Source organism: Phaseolus vulgaris, chromosome 7 (assembly GCF_000499845.2).
Source record: "Phaseolus vulgaris cultivar G19833 chromosome 7, P. vulgaris v2.0, whole genome shotgun sequence".
NCBI classification, from domain to species: domain Eukaryota; kingdom Viridiplantae; phylum Streptophyta; class Magnoliopsida; order Fabales; family Fabaceae; genus Phaseolus; species Phaseolus vulgaris.
In genome coordinates, this window is record NC_023753.2 from 27,774,020 (window position 1) to 27,791,051 (window position 17,032).

General features: G+C 29.0%; 1 protein-coding gene across 1 annotated transcript; it reads right to left on the bottom strand.

The window, feature by feature from the left end:
• Positions 1-4,394: 4,394 nt before the first annotated feature.
• LOC137829616 (glutathione S-transferase F13) lies at positions 4,395-6,169 on the bottom strand. Its single transcript, XM_068636459.1, has 3 exons — positions 5,732-6,169; positions 5,602-5,650; positions 4,395-5,132 (listed from the first exon to the last, which is right to left on the bottom strand). Exons 1-3 carry the CDS (start codon positions 5,876-5,878, stop codon positions 4,669-4,671), a joined length of 660 nt encoding a protein of 219 aa, XP_068492560.1. The 5' UTR covers positions 5,879-6,169; the 3' UTR covers positions 4,395-4,668.
• Positions 6,170-17,032: the final 10,863 nt, after the last annotated feature.

A 17,032-nucleotide genomic window follows, 5' to 3' on the forward strand; every position in this document is an offset into this window, starting at 1 on the left:
TATTTTCTTATTTTGTACTACTAAAAACATTTATGGAGCTGCAGAGAGAATCTCTATGCTCTTGTGTAATACTGAAAATATACCTTGGTATTATTAAATGGAAGAAACATGAAAACTTGTCCCTAGTTTGAATTTGAAGTGTTGCTTTTCATGTTTTATTACTGTTTTTTCTGGTTTTGTTTTTCTCCCTTGCTGCTTTTTGTCTATGGTCATATAACTTGCTTCAATCTATGGCAAATTATTGAATAGTGTGAGATTAATATATTTGTTTGGTCAATTTCCTTATTTCTATAAATTATTTTGTAGACTAAAAAGCTTAATTCTCTATTACATGGAAATTAGAAGCATGTTTTTCCAATTTCCAAAAAAAGTGGGAAGAGGCTTTTTGGACACCAATTGAAGAGTTTGAATTAAAATATTTGGTATAAAAAAGTGTTAATGTTATTTTGGTTATTCTTATGATTAATAATTTTTAATTTGTGATTAAAACATTTGTTGATAGGATTAAATTTAGAATTTTTTGTTCGGTATGAATTTGAGGTGAATGACATCTATTTTCAATGGATTGGTGAGCTTGAGATGTGTTAGTTTGATATTTTAATATTGATTTTAATTGTGGATAATGTGGAGCGTTAAGTTCGTAATAAGAAAAAAAATGCATTTATTTTTATAATATAATCTGAATTAATATTCATAAGTGGTAAGAGCTAATGATGGTAAAATCAATAATAATATTAAGGTTTGCTCATAATTCTTATCTATGTTTTTACAATATTAAATATATTTTTTGAGCTAAATAAATTTTAAAGTAGAAATTGTGATGAAATGATAAGGCACATGAATGAGATATGTATATCATAGTTTTTCTAAAATCATCTTATTAAACCATGAGAAATATGAAATTAAAAATCATCTTGTAATTATGAATTAGGTACTAAAAGTTTAGAAAATCATTTTTTCTGACATTACATTTGTTTAAAATTAAATCTGACTTATTTCATCAAATTTTATTTTACAATAATTTATAAAAAAATTAAATAGAAAATTTAATTTTGTTTTTGTATTTCAATTGTTTCTACGTCATGTTATTTTAATTCTTCACTCGATATTTTTGGATGGATAACATCAAGTGAAATGAGTTAATACTTCACTTGAATAAGTGTCAAATGAGTTGATATTTTACTTGAATGAACGTCATATGAGTTAATACTTCGTTTAAATGAGTGTCATTGTGTTAAATTTAAGTATTTGAAGTTTTGCTTGATGGAAAATAATTATCCTATATTAAACAAATAAAAATGTAAAATTATAATAAATATAATTAAGATTAAAATTAAACAAAAAAACTACTAATACAGTAAGCACCTAAAAAAGTCATCAAAATTTATCAATTTTCAACACTAATCACTAACTATGTTTGCTTTTGGAGGTGACATTGTAGCCGCAGATGAATTTGAGGTGTCACCCCCATTTCCTTCAAGTGATGCATGAGCAAGAATGGGAGTAGAAAGAGAAAGTTGGGTGAGTTTTTGTGCCTCTCATTGGTGAAGAGAAAGTTGAAGGGAAAAAGAGAAAGGCACATGGACTTCTACAACTTACATTTTTACTCTCAATATATAATAAAAGATAATTAAAATATTTTTTTTTTAATTTTATTTCAAATAAACAAGTAACTAATAATAATAATATAAAGTATAATTAATACTAATAATATAAATATTAAAATAATAATAATATTTAAAATTAATTTATAAAATTATAATAAAATTATAAATAATAATATTAACTAAAATAAATTTTTAAAATAATAATAATAAATGTAAATCAAATAATTTTAATAAATAATAATAATATTATTAATTTTTTTATTTTATTTTATTTATATTAAATATTAATAATTTTATTATTAATAATAAAAATAAATATAATTATTTATATAAAAATAAATTTATATAATAATAAATAATATTAATCATCTAAAATACTTAATTAATTTTTTTATATATTAAATGAATTTGTAATTTTTTTTTCAATCACACTCATCATATTATTTATAATTTTTTATGACAAAATTTTATGTTCTAAAAGGGACTTGTATTTTTTTTATATTTCATATTTTATTATTTAAATATTTTAAAAACAAGGATGAATTTGTAAACTTACATTTTTACATATTTTTAAAAATTAAAATTTTATCACAACCATCACATCACTCACAAACTTCAATAAACTTTCATCACACATCCACTTTAACATATCTCAATCCAAACATCCTCAACTTTCTTCATATTTTCTTCTCAAATCCTCACACTTACACTCTCCCACACCCTCAACTTTTCACTCCCCCACACCCTCAACTTTCCACTCCCTCACACCCTCTAATTCAAACATAGCATAAGATATTAGAGATTGTGGTGAGGAGAGCATCATAAGTAGTATAGTAATGAGTATTATTTTTGTGTGTGTAAGTTTATGATGTATTGTGTTGTAGTTGAGGCCTTAAAGTTAGGAAGAAATTTACCCTTTCCAATAAGTATGTAATTTTTTTTTACCTAATTTAGAGATTGGTAGCGTGACCCATTTTGAACTCACTATACCTTAGCAATATCAAATATTATATTTTCTTTTCCAGGGTCTAGAAATAGTTAACTCTTTCTCCTTCGGTTTTCTCGACTTCTCGATCTCTTGATATTGACTTGTGCTTTCGGCTACAAGGTTCACTAATTTGAGTTTGGGTTGGTTCTTGGGTGTGTGATATGGGCTCTCGCTTGTTGGGTTTAGTCAATTCAACTTCCAGCTTCTAAGCTCTGGGTCAACTCCTGGGCAGGTGTGTGTACCTGCAAGGTGGTGTTTCGATGATAAAGTCATAATCAATTTGTATAATTATTAGATAAAAATCACTCTACCTCTTAAAGGAGACCCGCCTATTTATATCATTCTTTTGTTGAGCTTTTGACTTAATTAAACTTTTACTCTTCGCACCTTGTAATTATTAATCATATTATATATATTTGAGCCCATTTATTAGACTTTGCTACAATATTTTATTATTTATTCATTTTAATTTGACTTTTTACGATATCGTCAACTTTTTGTCATTTCGACCATTCAAGCTAGAGAATACAATATCTATTTAGAATTTGATAGTGATTGAATTTATTTATTTTTACACTCTTAAGTATATAAATAATTATGAGTACTTCATCTTTAATATAAAGTTATTATATTTTAACTATTTAATCATGATATTACTTTTAAATATACTGGGGTTTTTTTAGTTTATAAAAGATGGATGCACGATTTTAGTTAATATGTATACTAAGTTGAAATTATACAATTTTTATTTTTTTTAGAAGAGATTTTATTTTGAGATGACGAAATATGCATATAGAAATTAGCATTTAAAATGATATATATATATATATATTTAAATTACCATATTTTTTACTTTAAAGAGATAATTTTCAATGGTGGTTCTATAGCAACAAAACTTTCTATACCTTCTCCTTCGACTTCATAACATAAAATTGGTTTTATAAAGTGTTTAAATGATGATGGTATGAACACATTATTTTTTATGTATCTTACAAAGATAATTATAGTTTTAAGATGAATAAATGTGGTTAGAAATTATTTTTCCACTTATTCGTATTCTTGTAGTTCATTAATCAATACGTTATGTTTCTTCTGGTTCATTTTCTTCTAATCAATAAGTTGTCTTATTTTATGGATTGGAATACATTAAAGTATTTTTTTTTTATTTAATTTATTCATTGTTGATAAAAAGATAAAAAAAATATGTTATGTTATTTTAAGTAAGGTCCATGAGACTAGTACAAATATACTTGAAAAATAATCTTATAAAACTATGTTAATAAGTTCAAGTTATATTCTTTTTTTATTTTTCTTATTTAATCTCTCTCTCTCTTTTTCTTAGGAATAATTGACACTTGAAGAACAAATACTGTGAAAAAGTGAATGCATCTGGGAAATTCCCCTTGCTGGAGTGGTTTTTTCAAATTTTACATTATGTAGTTGATGTAAAAGAATCCTGAAGGATTCCTAATAACAAGAAACTTCCAGAAATTAAAGAAGATTTCCCTCAATTATTAATAATATTATTATGCGTCGTAATTAAAGAACAGTTTTCGAACCTCAATCCAAGGTTCTGCAGAAAGAGAACCAATCTCATTGCTATGGACCAATTTAATGGTCGGTTTGACCCAATAGTTTTCACCACTCATCGTTCTATCACTTTATTTTATTTGTTGGCATGAGAAAAACTATCTGAAAGTTGATAAATTGATTAAAGTATAAGTATATGGTAAGTAAAACTAATTACTCTGATAAACATGAAATTATTTATATAAAAGGATTTTAACATACGTTAAAACTTCATTTTAAAATGTTATCAAATAAGGTAAAATATGTATATACTAAAAATGTTATGAAAACACTACAACTTAGTTTTTAAAATTAATCAAATGAAGATAAAGGAACTCATAGTCCTTCTTAAAGACACTCTAAAAGCTAGTTGTTTTCCTAACTAGTTACTTGAAATGAAATATGCAAGATTTGGATCATAGTTGGTACATTAGACCACATAGTACAACAAATTAAGTAGTAAGAACATCACATGACATCACAGAACATGGAAACACAAAAGACTCATTCTTGATTCTTTCCAAAAGTCATTCCTCCCTCAACCTTGTTGAAAGCAGGCCTTGAAGAGATATCTTCCCACCAAGCCTTTACATGGGGACGCTCAGTGATCATGGAAGCACAAGGGGTCTGCATTAAGTAGTGAGTTTCAGAGACATGGCTAAGATCAGCAAGGCTATAAAACTCCCCAGCAAGGTACTTAGTGCTGCTCAGCTTCGCCTCGTACACATCCAGCACCTTCTTCAGCTTCTCAACGTTGCTGTCAATCACTGACTTGTCCGGTTCTTTGCCTTGGAAAGGGGCCACAAAGTGCTCGTAGATAATGGGTGACACTGCTGGCTCGTAGTAGTGAGCCTCTACCTCCGTCCACACCTTCACCACTGCACCTTCTTTTGCGTCCTTGTGCCTTATCAGATCAGGTCCTGTTTCCTTGAACTTTTCTGCTACGTATGCAGTAATGGCCCTGGACTCTGTCATTCAAAACCTCAAAAAGATATCATTTCAAGATTCACAAAATAATTGATACATATTGGGCCACTGCTTTCCATTTCAACTTTCAGATCAATTGAAGAATCAATCAAATAGAATAGTTCACTAAACAGTTACACTGACATGCATTTGGAATTTAGCGACCATCATATGGTTCAAGGCCATCACAGTGATTTGAACTGTTAAGGATTCATGTTCTTGACATATCTTTACTCCTAATCAAGTTTTTTAAATTATCAAAAGACTTAAGAAAATTTAATTATGTGTCATGTAAAAGATAGTGTAGACAACATATGATAGTCTTAGACCATATCATAGTTTTATGGGAACAGGTCACGCTTGATATATAAATCTGATTGTGAGTAAGGTTTTCTGAACAAAAGGGGTTCATGCAAAGTGATTTTTTTGTTGTTAAAACAGTATACCAAGTGAAGAAGAACGAAAACATACCAAAAAGAGTGAGTTCACCGTCTTCGAGTACTGGAATCAAACCAAAGGGCTGCATGTGCAACACTAGAAAGTTAGTGGGTGGGAGCTAGGTTATTAAGGAAAGAAAAATACGGTGGAGTTGAAGGCTTACATTCTTAGAGAGAAAAGGAGGCTGTTTATGCTCAGCACTGAACACATTGACTGGAACAAGTTCAAAATCCACCTCTTTCTCATGGAGACAGATCATGACACGGGTGGTGTTTGTGGACATAGGAAGACCATAAAGCTTGAGTGCCATTGTTTTTGTTTCTTGGCTGAGAGTGATTACTACAGCTGTGAAGGTCCATTTATGAAGAGGTGTGTGTGAGTGTGACCTTGGACACGAAGCCTGCGCGCGATTTGAGTGTGGGGAAGGTTGGATTTGTCCTATTGATATGTCTGGGAAAGTGTATTTCACCTCTAACGTTTGCGTGAAAACAAGGTCAAAACTAGAGTTTCAGATTTGGACATGTTGGTGTCAGGTGCGTGCAGTCCCAAAATCTGTTTTCACTCACACTGCAATACTATACTGTTACTTACTCATCACACCAGAAAATAAATAGTTACTTACTTTCTCCTTTTATATTATTCACCACTTGAAGGAAGAAATAGGTTATTCCTACCTATACATGCTAAAAGAGAAAGATGTGAGAAATTATAGAAGTAAGAAAATGAAACAACAAAGTCTGGGCTTGCTTGAACTTTGAGGATCCATGTTTATTACTAGGAGAAAAAAAGAAGTATTGTTTGTTGCTTCTTCAGATACATATTTGGTCTAGGTGTACAAATAAGGGTTTCTTTTTACATGTATGGGTTAATTTTTTTCTCTTGTTATTGAATGATTAACGTTAGTTAGAAAATGTTTTGCGTGAAATTACTCTTACGTAATACTCCCTGAAAGAGAGATTATTTATGAATTTTGTACTCATCTTAGAAAATGGACAATTTGTTTTTGTCAGTGGATTTCGTTTTCCCCCCCAATTTCTCTTCAATCATGGATCAAAAGATAGATTAATAATATTTTATGGCATCGTATGAATAAATTCAGCATTTTATAAATGCAGAGAACAAATAAAATAGGAGTTTAACTAACAGAGAGGAAGAAATCCAACAAAAAAAATAATTCTGATTCTCTCCAGTCAAACACAACTTTCAGTGCATGTTTCAGAGTTTTAACTCAAATGCTGTAAATTATCTGGTTCGTACATTTTTTTTATAGAATTTATGAATTATAGAAATTAATAAATGACAACATGGTATTAAGTAAGTATTTAATATCGAAATTAACTGTGTAAACCACTTTTGAAATATTAATTCAGTAAAACCGTATACATAAACAAGGATTTATGAAATTATATATGATGTCAGTAATGACTTCTGAGTTATCTCTATAATTAAAATATATTATTTATATTAGTGATATTTTTAATAAAAAATTTAAATTTAAATAAATTATTCAAAAGATCTCCTATTAAAAAGATATTCCATCATAGAAATGAGTTTTTTCGTAATATTTTTAAAATTAATTAAAAATTAAAATTTTAAATTTTATTTTATTAAAATAAATTATTGTAAAATCTATAAAAACAAACTTACTTAAGATCTTAATATGAGATATATTATTAGACTAAAAATTATATAAAATTTTAAGAAAGTCTGTATCTTATATGATATGAAAAGACTTACCAAAAAGTAATGTAAAATCTCAAAATAAAGTTCTACTAGAGCTCTCACCAAAATTGATGTTGCGATTTTGTAAATTCGTTTATTAATAATTAATATCATGAATTGTATTTCTTTTACTTTGAAAATCGTGTGTTGGTAGAAGAAATGACTGGAAAATAAAATAATTTAAAATTCAAAAATATAAAAATAGGGTTAAATAAGTTTTTTTTTTTATCTTTGAAATTAGTCTGTGAAAATTAATACCTCCAAACAAATTAGTGTTTTTAATATTTGATATTTTATCAATATATTAATTTAAACATTAGCATACATGTAAATATCTTATCAAGATAATAGCCTTTCAATATGTTAATTCAAGAATAATAGAATTATTATTACTATCAAATAGTACGCATAATAAACACTGAAAGTTCTTTGGACGTACAAAAACTTATTTAACTCTAAAAAAACATAATAATATTTGTAATTATTCCATTATATTAAATTAATTATTTTTAATTTTAAAATGTAATTATATTAATATCAAACCAATAAAATATCATTTAAGATCCCGTTATAAACTCAAACAATGAAATTTAATGGTTTGAAACGGTGGTTAACCACATATGCAGCATAGACACTGACAAAGACACTGATACGACACGGACATGAAAATACGTAAAATTTCTAAAATGTAGAACATAATTATGAATTATATAAATTGACAATAAAGATTTATGTGTACAAGTATGTTCAAGATTATTTTTTGAAGCATAAAGATGTTTTTCATGACTGATTCACAATGATTTGTTTCTTATTTTTATAATAATAATAATTTATACAATAAAGTTTGATTTTTTAAAAAATTAATGTATTTTTTCTTTTTAAAATTATGTTAGAACCGTACTGAAATTATCATAAATCTGACAAATACTTTTTGAATTGGACATTTACGAATATCAGACACCAACACATCATTTAAGAGAAGTGTCTGAGCTTCATAGTTAACTACACTGTTATTATTATATAATAATAAATGAAACACAATATCATTAAAATTACTCTATGACCAAATTGACTAAAATGAATCAGGCATATAAATAAAAAAATATATACATAAATAAATAAGTTATTTTGTAATAGAGACTTATAAAAAAAATATTTTTTTAAAGTTAAATTAAGTTATGAATAACATAAATTTTTCTATATAATTTCACAAAATGTTTATTGTTTATTTATAAAAATAAAATCTATATTAAAATAATACATTATTTTTAAACAACTCTTATAATTCACTCGCATTAAATACATTTTATATATAGTTAACATCCACATAAGTTAAAACAAGATCAATTAGCCAACAGAAGGAACTTGTCTAATCTGTACAGAGTCATCGGATTCAGTATTCAGCAGTAAAACACATGATATTGGTGAATATCTCAGTATAATAATATAAAAATTTAGATGTTGAGATCTGTTTTAGTATAATAATAGAAATGCAATAAATTAGATGTGTTTATATATATAATTAATTAAATGATAATTTGTAGTAATTAATTATATTATTTTATTTTAAATAATTGTTAGAATATTTTAATTTTAATGTATAAATTTATAAATATATATTACTTTTATAAAAAGTACTTTCGTAATTATTTTATTTAGTAATATATTTATATATTTAATATTTTTTCTAACATTTATTATTTAAATATCAAAATACCTTCTGCAATTAAATTCTTATTTATAAAATTTGATTTCTTAAAATTACTACTTTTTTCACATTAGATAAGTCCATTCCTTCTCTGCCATAACAAAAAGTATGCTAAATTTAGTACAGTGCAGTGGTATTCAATAATATTTAAACAAAATAAAATAATGTAAGGTAACATCAACAAACTTTGAATTCCTTGGTGAAATGACACCTCTTGCACAATGTCATATCACTGATAATACAGTTTATACATGGGAAATTACTTTTGGCACAAAAACAAAATCAGCTTTCAATTTGGGGAAATTATCTTGGTGGTTTATTTTCAAGTGTTTAAAACTTTGAATTTCTTCTCTAAGTCACACAGTAAAATATATAATTTTCTATTCATCTGAGCATCTAATTTTTTCTTCTGAATTCACTTTGCGTATTTTTTAAAAATTTGTGTTTGGACCATTAAAATTAAAATTTTAAATGGCTCAATTTAAATATCAACAAATCATGCATGATCGATTTCAGGATTGAGTATAGATAGAAAAAAAAAAACAGGTTAACAGTGTTTGACGAGTCTCAAATAGTATTATTGGTCTAAAATTGTAGTAAAATATATCATATATATAGTAATTTCGCTGTATTTTTTGCCTATTAAATAGTTCAATACAAAAAGAGTAGTCCATTCTTGTGATTATTTTTTTTTTTACTTTAACAGAACTAACAAGAAAATAAAGAAGAATTAACTTTGTACTAGGCAAAAACATTACTTGACCCAATATTATAGTTCTATTCCAAAAAGTTGGGATAACTTTTTGAGTTCTATAATTTTCTCCTATATTCTCATAAATTTGAAAATTTCCACTTTATCCTTCTTTTATTAAATAACAATAAAATTTAGACACACATGCATTATACCGTCTCTTTTTAAATTATTAAGTATTAACTAAATTTAGAAAAAAATAATAATTAATCACTATATTGATTAAATTAGATACCAATTTAGAAATTAAAAAAATTGTTGATATCTAATGTGGTTTCTATTATTAATAAAATATTATAAAATAATTTTTAAATTGATATCTAAATTAGCTATCAAAGTTTTAACTACTAATATTTTAGATTCTAAAAGTAGTTAGTAGCTAAAATTTTGATAGCTAATAGTTAGATACCAATTTAGAAATTATTTTATAAATTTTTATTAATAATAAAAATTATTTTAAATACCAATAATTTTTTAGTTTATAAAATGGTATTTGATCTAATCAATATAGTGACTAATTGTTTTAGTTTCTAAAACTAGTTTTTATTTAAGAAATTTCTTGTAGTATATTTTGAGAGTTCACTACACTAGCGCATAAATGCTAATCAAATGCGGCTATTTTACATTTACAAATGCGGCTAGCCGCATTTGATCAGCACGCAGTAGTAAATCAGAGAAATACAAATGCGGTTATAGAGCCGCATTTGTAAATGCGATTTACGAATGCGGTTATTTCAAATAACCGCATTTGTATATTCTTCTGAATTAGCAAAAGGGTTTTAGGGGTTTTAGTATATGATTTAAGAAGAGTGGAAGAGGACAAAGAGGAACAACGACAGCGACGACGACAGCGGCGGCGGAAGCAGTGGCGGAGCGGCGAGCCAATGGAAAATACCTTCGATATGCAGCAATGGAAACCGAAACCCATTAAAAACGAAAGCAATAGGGAAAGCGAAAGTCATTAAAAGCAATGAAGTTCAATGCAGTTGCAATGGAAACGAAATACCTTCGAGTGCAGCAATGAGTTCGAAAACGAGAAAACGAGAGAAAACGAAGAAGAGAGATGAGCGCAAAGAGAAAGAAACTACGAAACTGTTGAGGCGCGTAAAATTTTTAGGGTAAATTTGATTTACAAATGCGGTTATTTGAATAACCGCATTTGTAAATCAATCACTTCAATTTACAAATGCGGTTATTCAAATAACCGCATTTGTAAATCAAGCGCTTCAATTTACAAATGCGGCTAAAAGTAATAATCGCATTTGTAAATCAAATTAATTTCAAAAATGCCACTGCGTTTTTTACGAATGCGTTTAAGTGCTGAGCCGCATTAAATAAGGAGCGCTCTTTTCTTATTTTAGTGCTAGTGCTAATTACATTTTAGAGTATGACTTTTTTTTAAGGTAAGGAGAGTTACATTTTGGAGTATTTGACTTTTTTTTGGAAGTTATTTTTGCATGGTGCAATATGAAATTTATTTAGATTGTGTATTCCATAAGTGAAAAGTGACTTCTTCCATGGTTTTAACGATTTCATAGATTTGTTGGATTTAATAGATTTATCTTGGTTAAGCTAGGAGTAGGTTAGATAAAATTTTAGTATATAGAGAATGGGAGGATTTTTGGTCATGAAACAATCACTATATACTCTTCCTCTTGTTCGTTACCATGCTTGCCACTTCAATGATCATTGGTTATTAATTTAATTTATTGTTTGTGTTTGTGTTCTACAATTTGTTTCCTTTTTATTTATTTACTTAATTGATTGATTCATTTGGTTTTCAGTTTTATCTGCTGTTGGAGGGATCAAGGAAGCTGATTCTTCAATACCCAAGGTATGTTCATACTTTTTTTCCTTATTTCAACATAAAAGATAATGAAATATATCTTTTACTTAATTATTTTTTTTGAATAAATAAATATATGTATAAAATTATATTGTTATTGAATAACAAATTGTCATAAGTAAACCAATTAATTTTATAACTATCTTAACTAAGATTAAGGATGCTTTTTCATTTGTTGACACTTTATAAAGTATAGACATAGATACTCACATTAAAAGAACACAAATAGAAATATGTAGATACACTTAAACTGAAAATTATATGTAAGTTGTAGAAACTGATTGAAGGTAATTGAATAAGATTGCAAAACTGTTGAACTGATCTCATTCATTTTGATTTACTTCAATAGTATATATAATAAAATTACAATTACTGAAAGTTATAAAATAAGAATAATAACATCCTCCTTTAATAATAATAAAATCAGAATTAATAATAATAAAATCAGAATTAATAACAAACATCCTTCCTTAATTCTGATTTGGAACAACCTTCCTGCCCCAACAGATCTCTTAACTTGATAGCTTAGTGAAAATATATGCAATTTGATCTTCTGATCTGCAGTATTCCAATTTGATCATGTTCTTCCCAACTTGGTCTCAGAGGAAGTGATATCGAATATCAATGTGTTTATTTCTTTGATGGAAAACTGGATTCTTTGCAAGATTAATTGTAGAGTCATTGTCAACATAAATCTTAATTGAAACATCTAGATTAAAACCCACTACAAGGAAATCTTAATTTAGTTGCAAACAAATATTGAAGGCCATAAGTGGACACTAAATAGTGTCCATTAAACCTTCATTAAACCTTCATTATTAAAATAAATTAAATAAGGTGTGAGGAAAGCGTGAGTTATTCTCACGTAAACTTAAAAAAAAATAAAATAAAAAATAAAAATAATGGTTGCGTTGCTGAAATGGCAGCTACTAAAATTATAAAAATAATTAAAATTTAAATATTTGAAGGTTAAGCCCACACTAAAAGTTTTAAAATTAAATTTAAATAATATGAAGGTTAAGCCCACGCAAATTACACACAAATAATTAATTTTTATTTTTGCTTTACTTTAATCCCTTCTTTTCTTTTTCTTCTTTTATTTTTCTTTTCTTTTTCTTCTTTCATTTTTCAATTCTGAAGCAATTCTCTCCACGCAATACTCACTTCACTCCACTTTTCCTCAGCATCAGCAACATTCTCACATCTTCCCTCCATTTGAATCTCTCTCTCTGTTGAGCATTCAAGCATTGCGACCGGAGTACGACCGTGTTCTTGATTGTGCCCTAACACCGTAAGTTTCACATTTCCTTTCGTTTTCAATCCATCTCGACCTCTACAGTAGCTAATTCGTGTTTCGCTATCAATGAAAGAAGGAGGCTCAAGGCCCTTTGTGGCGGATTGGGATTGCGGAGGAACAAGCCTCGCGGTCACGCTTTCGGCGTTGGCGAACCCTCGTTTTTGCTGTCGCAACAGAGTTGTGCCTCTTGCTGCCTTGCGAAGAAACGCCGTTCCAATCTTGCGACGTTTGTGCCTGGAGCTTTTCTCGACAAGTCTTGTTTCCGCCTGTCTAACAGTAAACTCCATCGTTCTACTGTGAGTTTTCTCGCTTTGTTTCTATATGATAATCTTGATTTTTTTCTTTTAGTTTTTTTCCTTTTTTTTGTGGTGTTTGTTGGTAATATAAGAACTGAGTCGTTTTATATCTCTGGCCTTTAAGATTTTTAAAACTCTACTTATTATCTGAATAAAAATTAGACTAGAGAAGTGTCTCTTGTATCCGATATTGGGCGTAGTTTATGTTTGATGGATTTTCTTCTGTCAAGCAAGTCCAGATGAGCCACATGCAGCAAGTACAACCTGGTCCGATGGTATTGTTGAGAAACAAGATTCAAGTGTATATGATAATGAACTAGAGCGGATAGAGGGGTTTCTTAGTTCTGAACTTCCATCTCACCCTCAGTTGCATCGTGGTCAACTGAAGAATGGATTACGTTATCTGATTTTGCCAAATAAAGTTCCACCAAAAAGGCACGTTTAATCATTTTTATGAATTCCTTTTAAAACATTGATATAGTTTTTTAATATAATCGATACAGTCAAATATGATATAGTTTTATGTATTCTCTGATAAACATTGTTTTTTTTGCACTTGTTGTCAATTGCTTAGTATCAATTTATTCAATTTTAGGTGATACAACAAAAATTTCATGCACTTGTTGTCATTTCCCCTCTTGGAATCTTGTTAGAAAGTAGCGAAAAGAGGGGGTGACTATATTTCCGCAAGTTAAGTTGGTCCAAATGCATCTTTTCATGCACGACACAACCTAAATTGAGTTCAGGAGTCAGGACATCATTTGGTGTTTTGGGTATAGAGTACTAGATTATGTTTCACACTTTCTACAATTGAGACTAACTGTGTATAGGCCATTAATTTTAAATAATTATATAGTGAAAAAGGACCTTTGCAGGTTTGAGTAGTTAATGATTCACTTTTAAAATCCTCATCATCCCCCATTGTGCCAACCTGAATTGAAAGGAAAGAAAGAACATTACTACCAAACCTAGACTTACTGCAGTATCTGGGTATCCTGGAGTCATAACCTTCATGAGTGTTATCAATGTCTCACTTGTCATTCGTTGTTTGTTTCTCATATTGTGCCATTGGTGAAGATGGCTTGTCCCTATTAAAAAATGATTTATAAGCTCAGGACCTAATTACAAACGTCTCAAGTAATAGCAACTTACTCAAAATATTCCAAATAATTTAGGAACTAACAAATTAATTTAACCTATTTCTTATGCCTGACTGGTTTGTATTGTATTCCTTGTGGTAACTTTTATCTGCCTTTGGTTCCTCATATTGAATTATTTTCTCCTCTCCTCTCTCCCATAAATTTGTATAATTCGTATCATAAAATAATAGTCCACGAAATCTACTTTGTGGGCTAATCATTATAGCAGTAGTTTGGTGTGAATATGAATCTGAGTTCCACCTTGTCATCATTGCAGGAAGCAACAATTGAGCAGCTTCTTCCTATTTTCCTTTCACTCTTGAAGGATGAATTCCCTGATGTGCGCCTGAACATTATCAGCAAGCTCGATCAAGTGAATCAGGTTGTTATAGTTTATGTAGTTACTTTACAATTTTCAGAATACTCTATATTTCTTTTGCATCCTTTTTTCTCTTACATCTGCAACTATCATAAATTCTAGAATACAAATACATTTTGTTCAATCTGTTCTTGCAGGTTATCGGAATCGACCTGTTATCTCAATCTTTGTTACCAGCCATTGTTGAGCTTGCTGAGGATAGGCATTGGAGGGTCCGACTTGCAATTATAGAATATATACCCTTATTGGCAAGTCAATTGGGGGTTGGGTTTTTTTTATGACAAGCTTGGTGCTCTTTGCATGCAATGGTTGCAGGATAAGGTTTGTGCTCATTTCCTTGCTGGTGTGTGCATTTTGGGAAGCTTACGCATGACTATTTTTGTTAACCGCCTTAGTTATTATAGGTTCATCCAATTCATGAGGTACGTAGATATATATGTTCTCTTCTCATCCTCTGTGAAGACAGACACACTGGGTTGTGACATCTATCTTTGCTTAAAACATTTGGCAAGTGTCATTGCCTTTCAATGTTCAATCACAAACTTTTTCATTTTGGTGTAATTAGATTCACTGTGGAAATCAATCCAAAAATTAGAAATAGTATTGTTTTATATTTGGATTATGCATGGATCTGTTTTGTTGTTCAAGAGTTATATTGGCCTCCTGCACTATGTCATCAATTCAACACTGTTTTCTCTTATTCCTTATGCAATATACATGCATCATGCATGATGAAAACTTCATGTTGACCAATGATATGGCCAATATAGTGTGTGCAAGATAATCCATACCTTTTCAGCTAGTTTTGATATTGATTAGAATTTAAAACTGAACAGGTTTTTGACTTGGGCCTGTGCCTCTTTCATCTACATAAAACATTAAAAGTTTGTATATGGAGCTATCCTAAGGCTTCTTTCATCTACAGTGAAACAGAAAAAGTTTGTAAATGTGGCTATTCTCTTTTAGGGTATATGCAGTGACATCTGCAATTTAATTAGTAACTCCATAGAGGATTCTGTGTGATCAATATACAATTTTGAATATAATCCTCTCTTTAACATATAAGAGCCAAGATGTTATACCATATGATTTAAATGTTTGAGTATGTAGCTATCCTTAAACCTTTGTTGCTGTTGTACGATCCCCAGTTTGAGATACTATGTTATGTGTCCAGAGAAACTAGATAAGCAATATATTTATGGAATCCAGAGAAGATGATCATGGAAGCTAGAAAACCAGCATATCAAACTACTCATTCACAACTGTGGTCATCTAGCTAAATTACTAACTTAAGCATAACTTAAGCTAGAGAACCAGCCGTTGGGTGCATAACTTTCTATAATAAAAATATTTATTATAGAACAAAGTTTCTTAAATGTATTAAAATGATAGTTTTTTCATTGCATATGTTTCGATAAAACATAACTAGTAAGCAACGCAAATGGAAGGCATTTCAACAAAGCCTAAACCTAAGAAGAAGAATAATGAAATCACTAAGATAACCAAGCTATCTTTCGGTGCTTAAACACTTTTTATTCATCAATATAATAATTTATTCATTACTTTTGTTTTTTAGTTTTTAACTTATCAATTCATTGATGTTTTTTCTTTTTAATGCTATTGCAAAAAAAAAAAAAAGCAAATTAAAAAATATTAATATTTAATATTTAAAATCCAAACTTTTATTTAAAAGTGGAGTTCAATAGCTGCCGAAAATAGTGCATACAAAAAAAATTATGTGTCCACATATCCAAGGTTAAGCCCATTCTAATTTCATTGTCACTTTACCAAGGTCAAGCCCTCGCTTTATTCTAATTTTATTGTCCCACTATCCAAGGCTAAGCCCACGCTTTATTTTTAATTTTATTGTCCCCTTATCCAAGGCTAAGCCCACACTAATTTTATTGTCCCCTAGCTAAGCCTAAGCCCTCACTTTCTGTCCAAGGCTAAGCCCCCGCTTAAGTTAACATTTGTAATTTTTTGTGTTGGCAACTTGTAGGCAAAGCCCACGCAAGCCAACTTATTGCGACGCCACGCACCCGACAATTTTTTTTGCGACAAGGATATTAGCTTCAAAGTTGTGTGAAGGCAAAGCCCACGTTAATTGCATCTTTCCGTGGGCTTTTTGTGATTAGTGTCCGCCTTTGGCCCTTTCTAATAAAAGTTTTTTTTTGTAGTGACCAATTTGAGTCATTCTATTGTTTTTCTCAATCGCCATCAATTCTTCATTCATAGCCTCTTACCATTTGTAGTGTTGAATGGGATCTGCAAGTCTCACAGGTTCTGATTCTGCAAGAAAAGCAAAGTGAATTAAATCATCATTGTC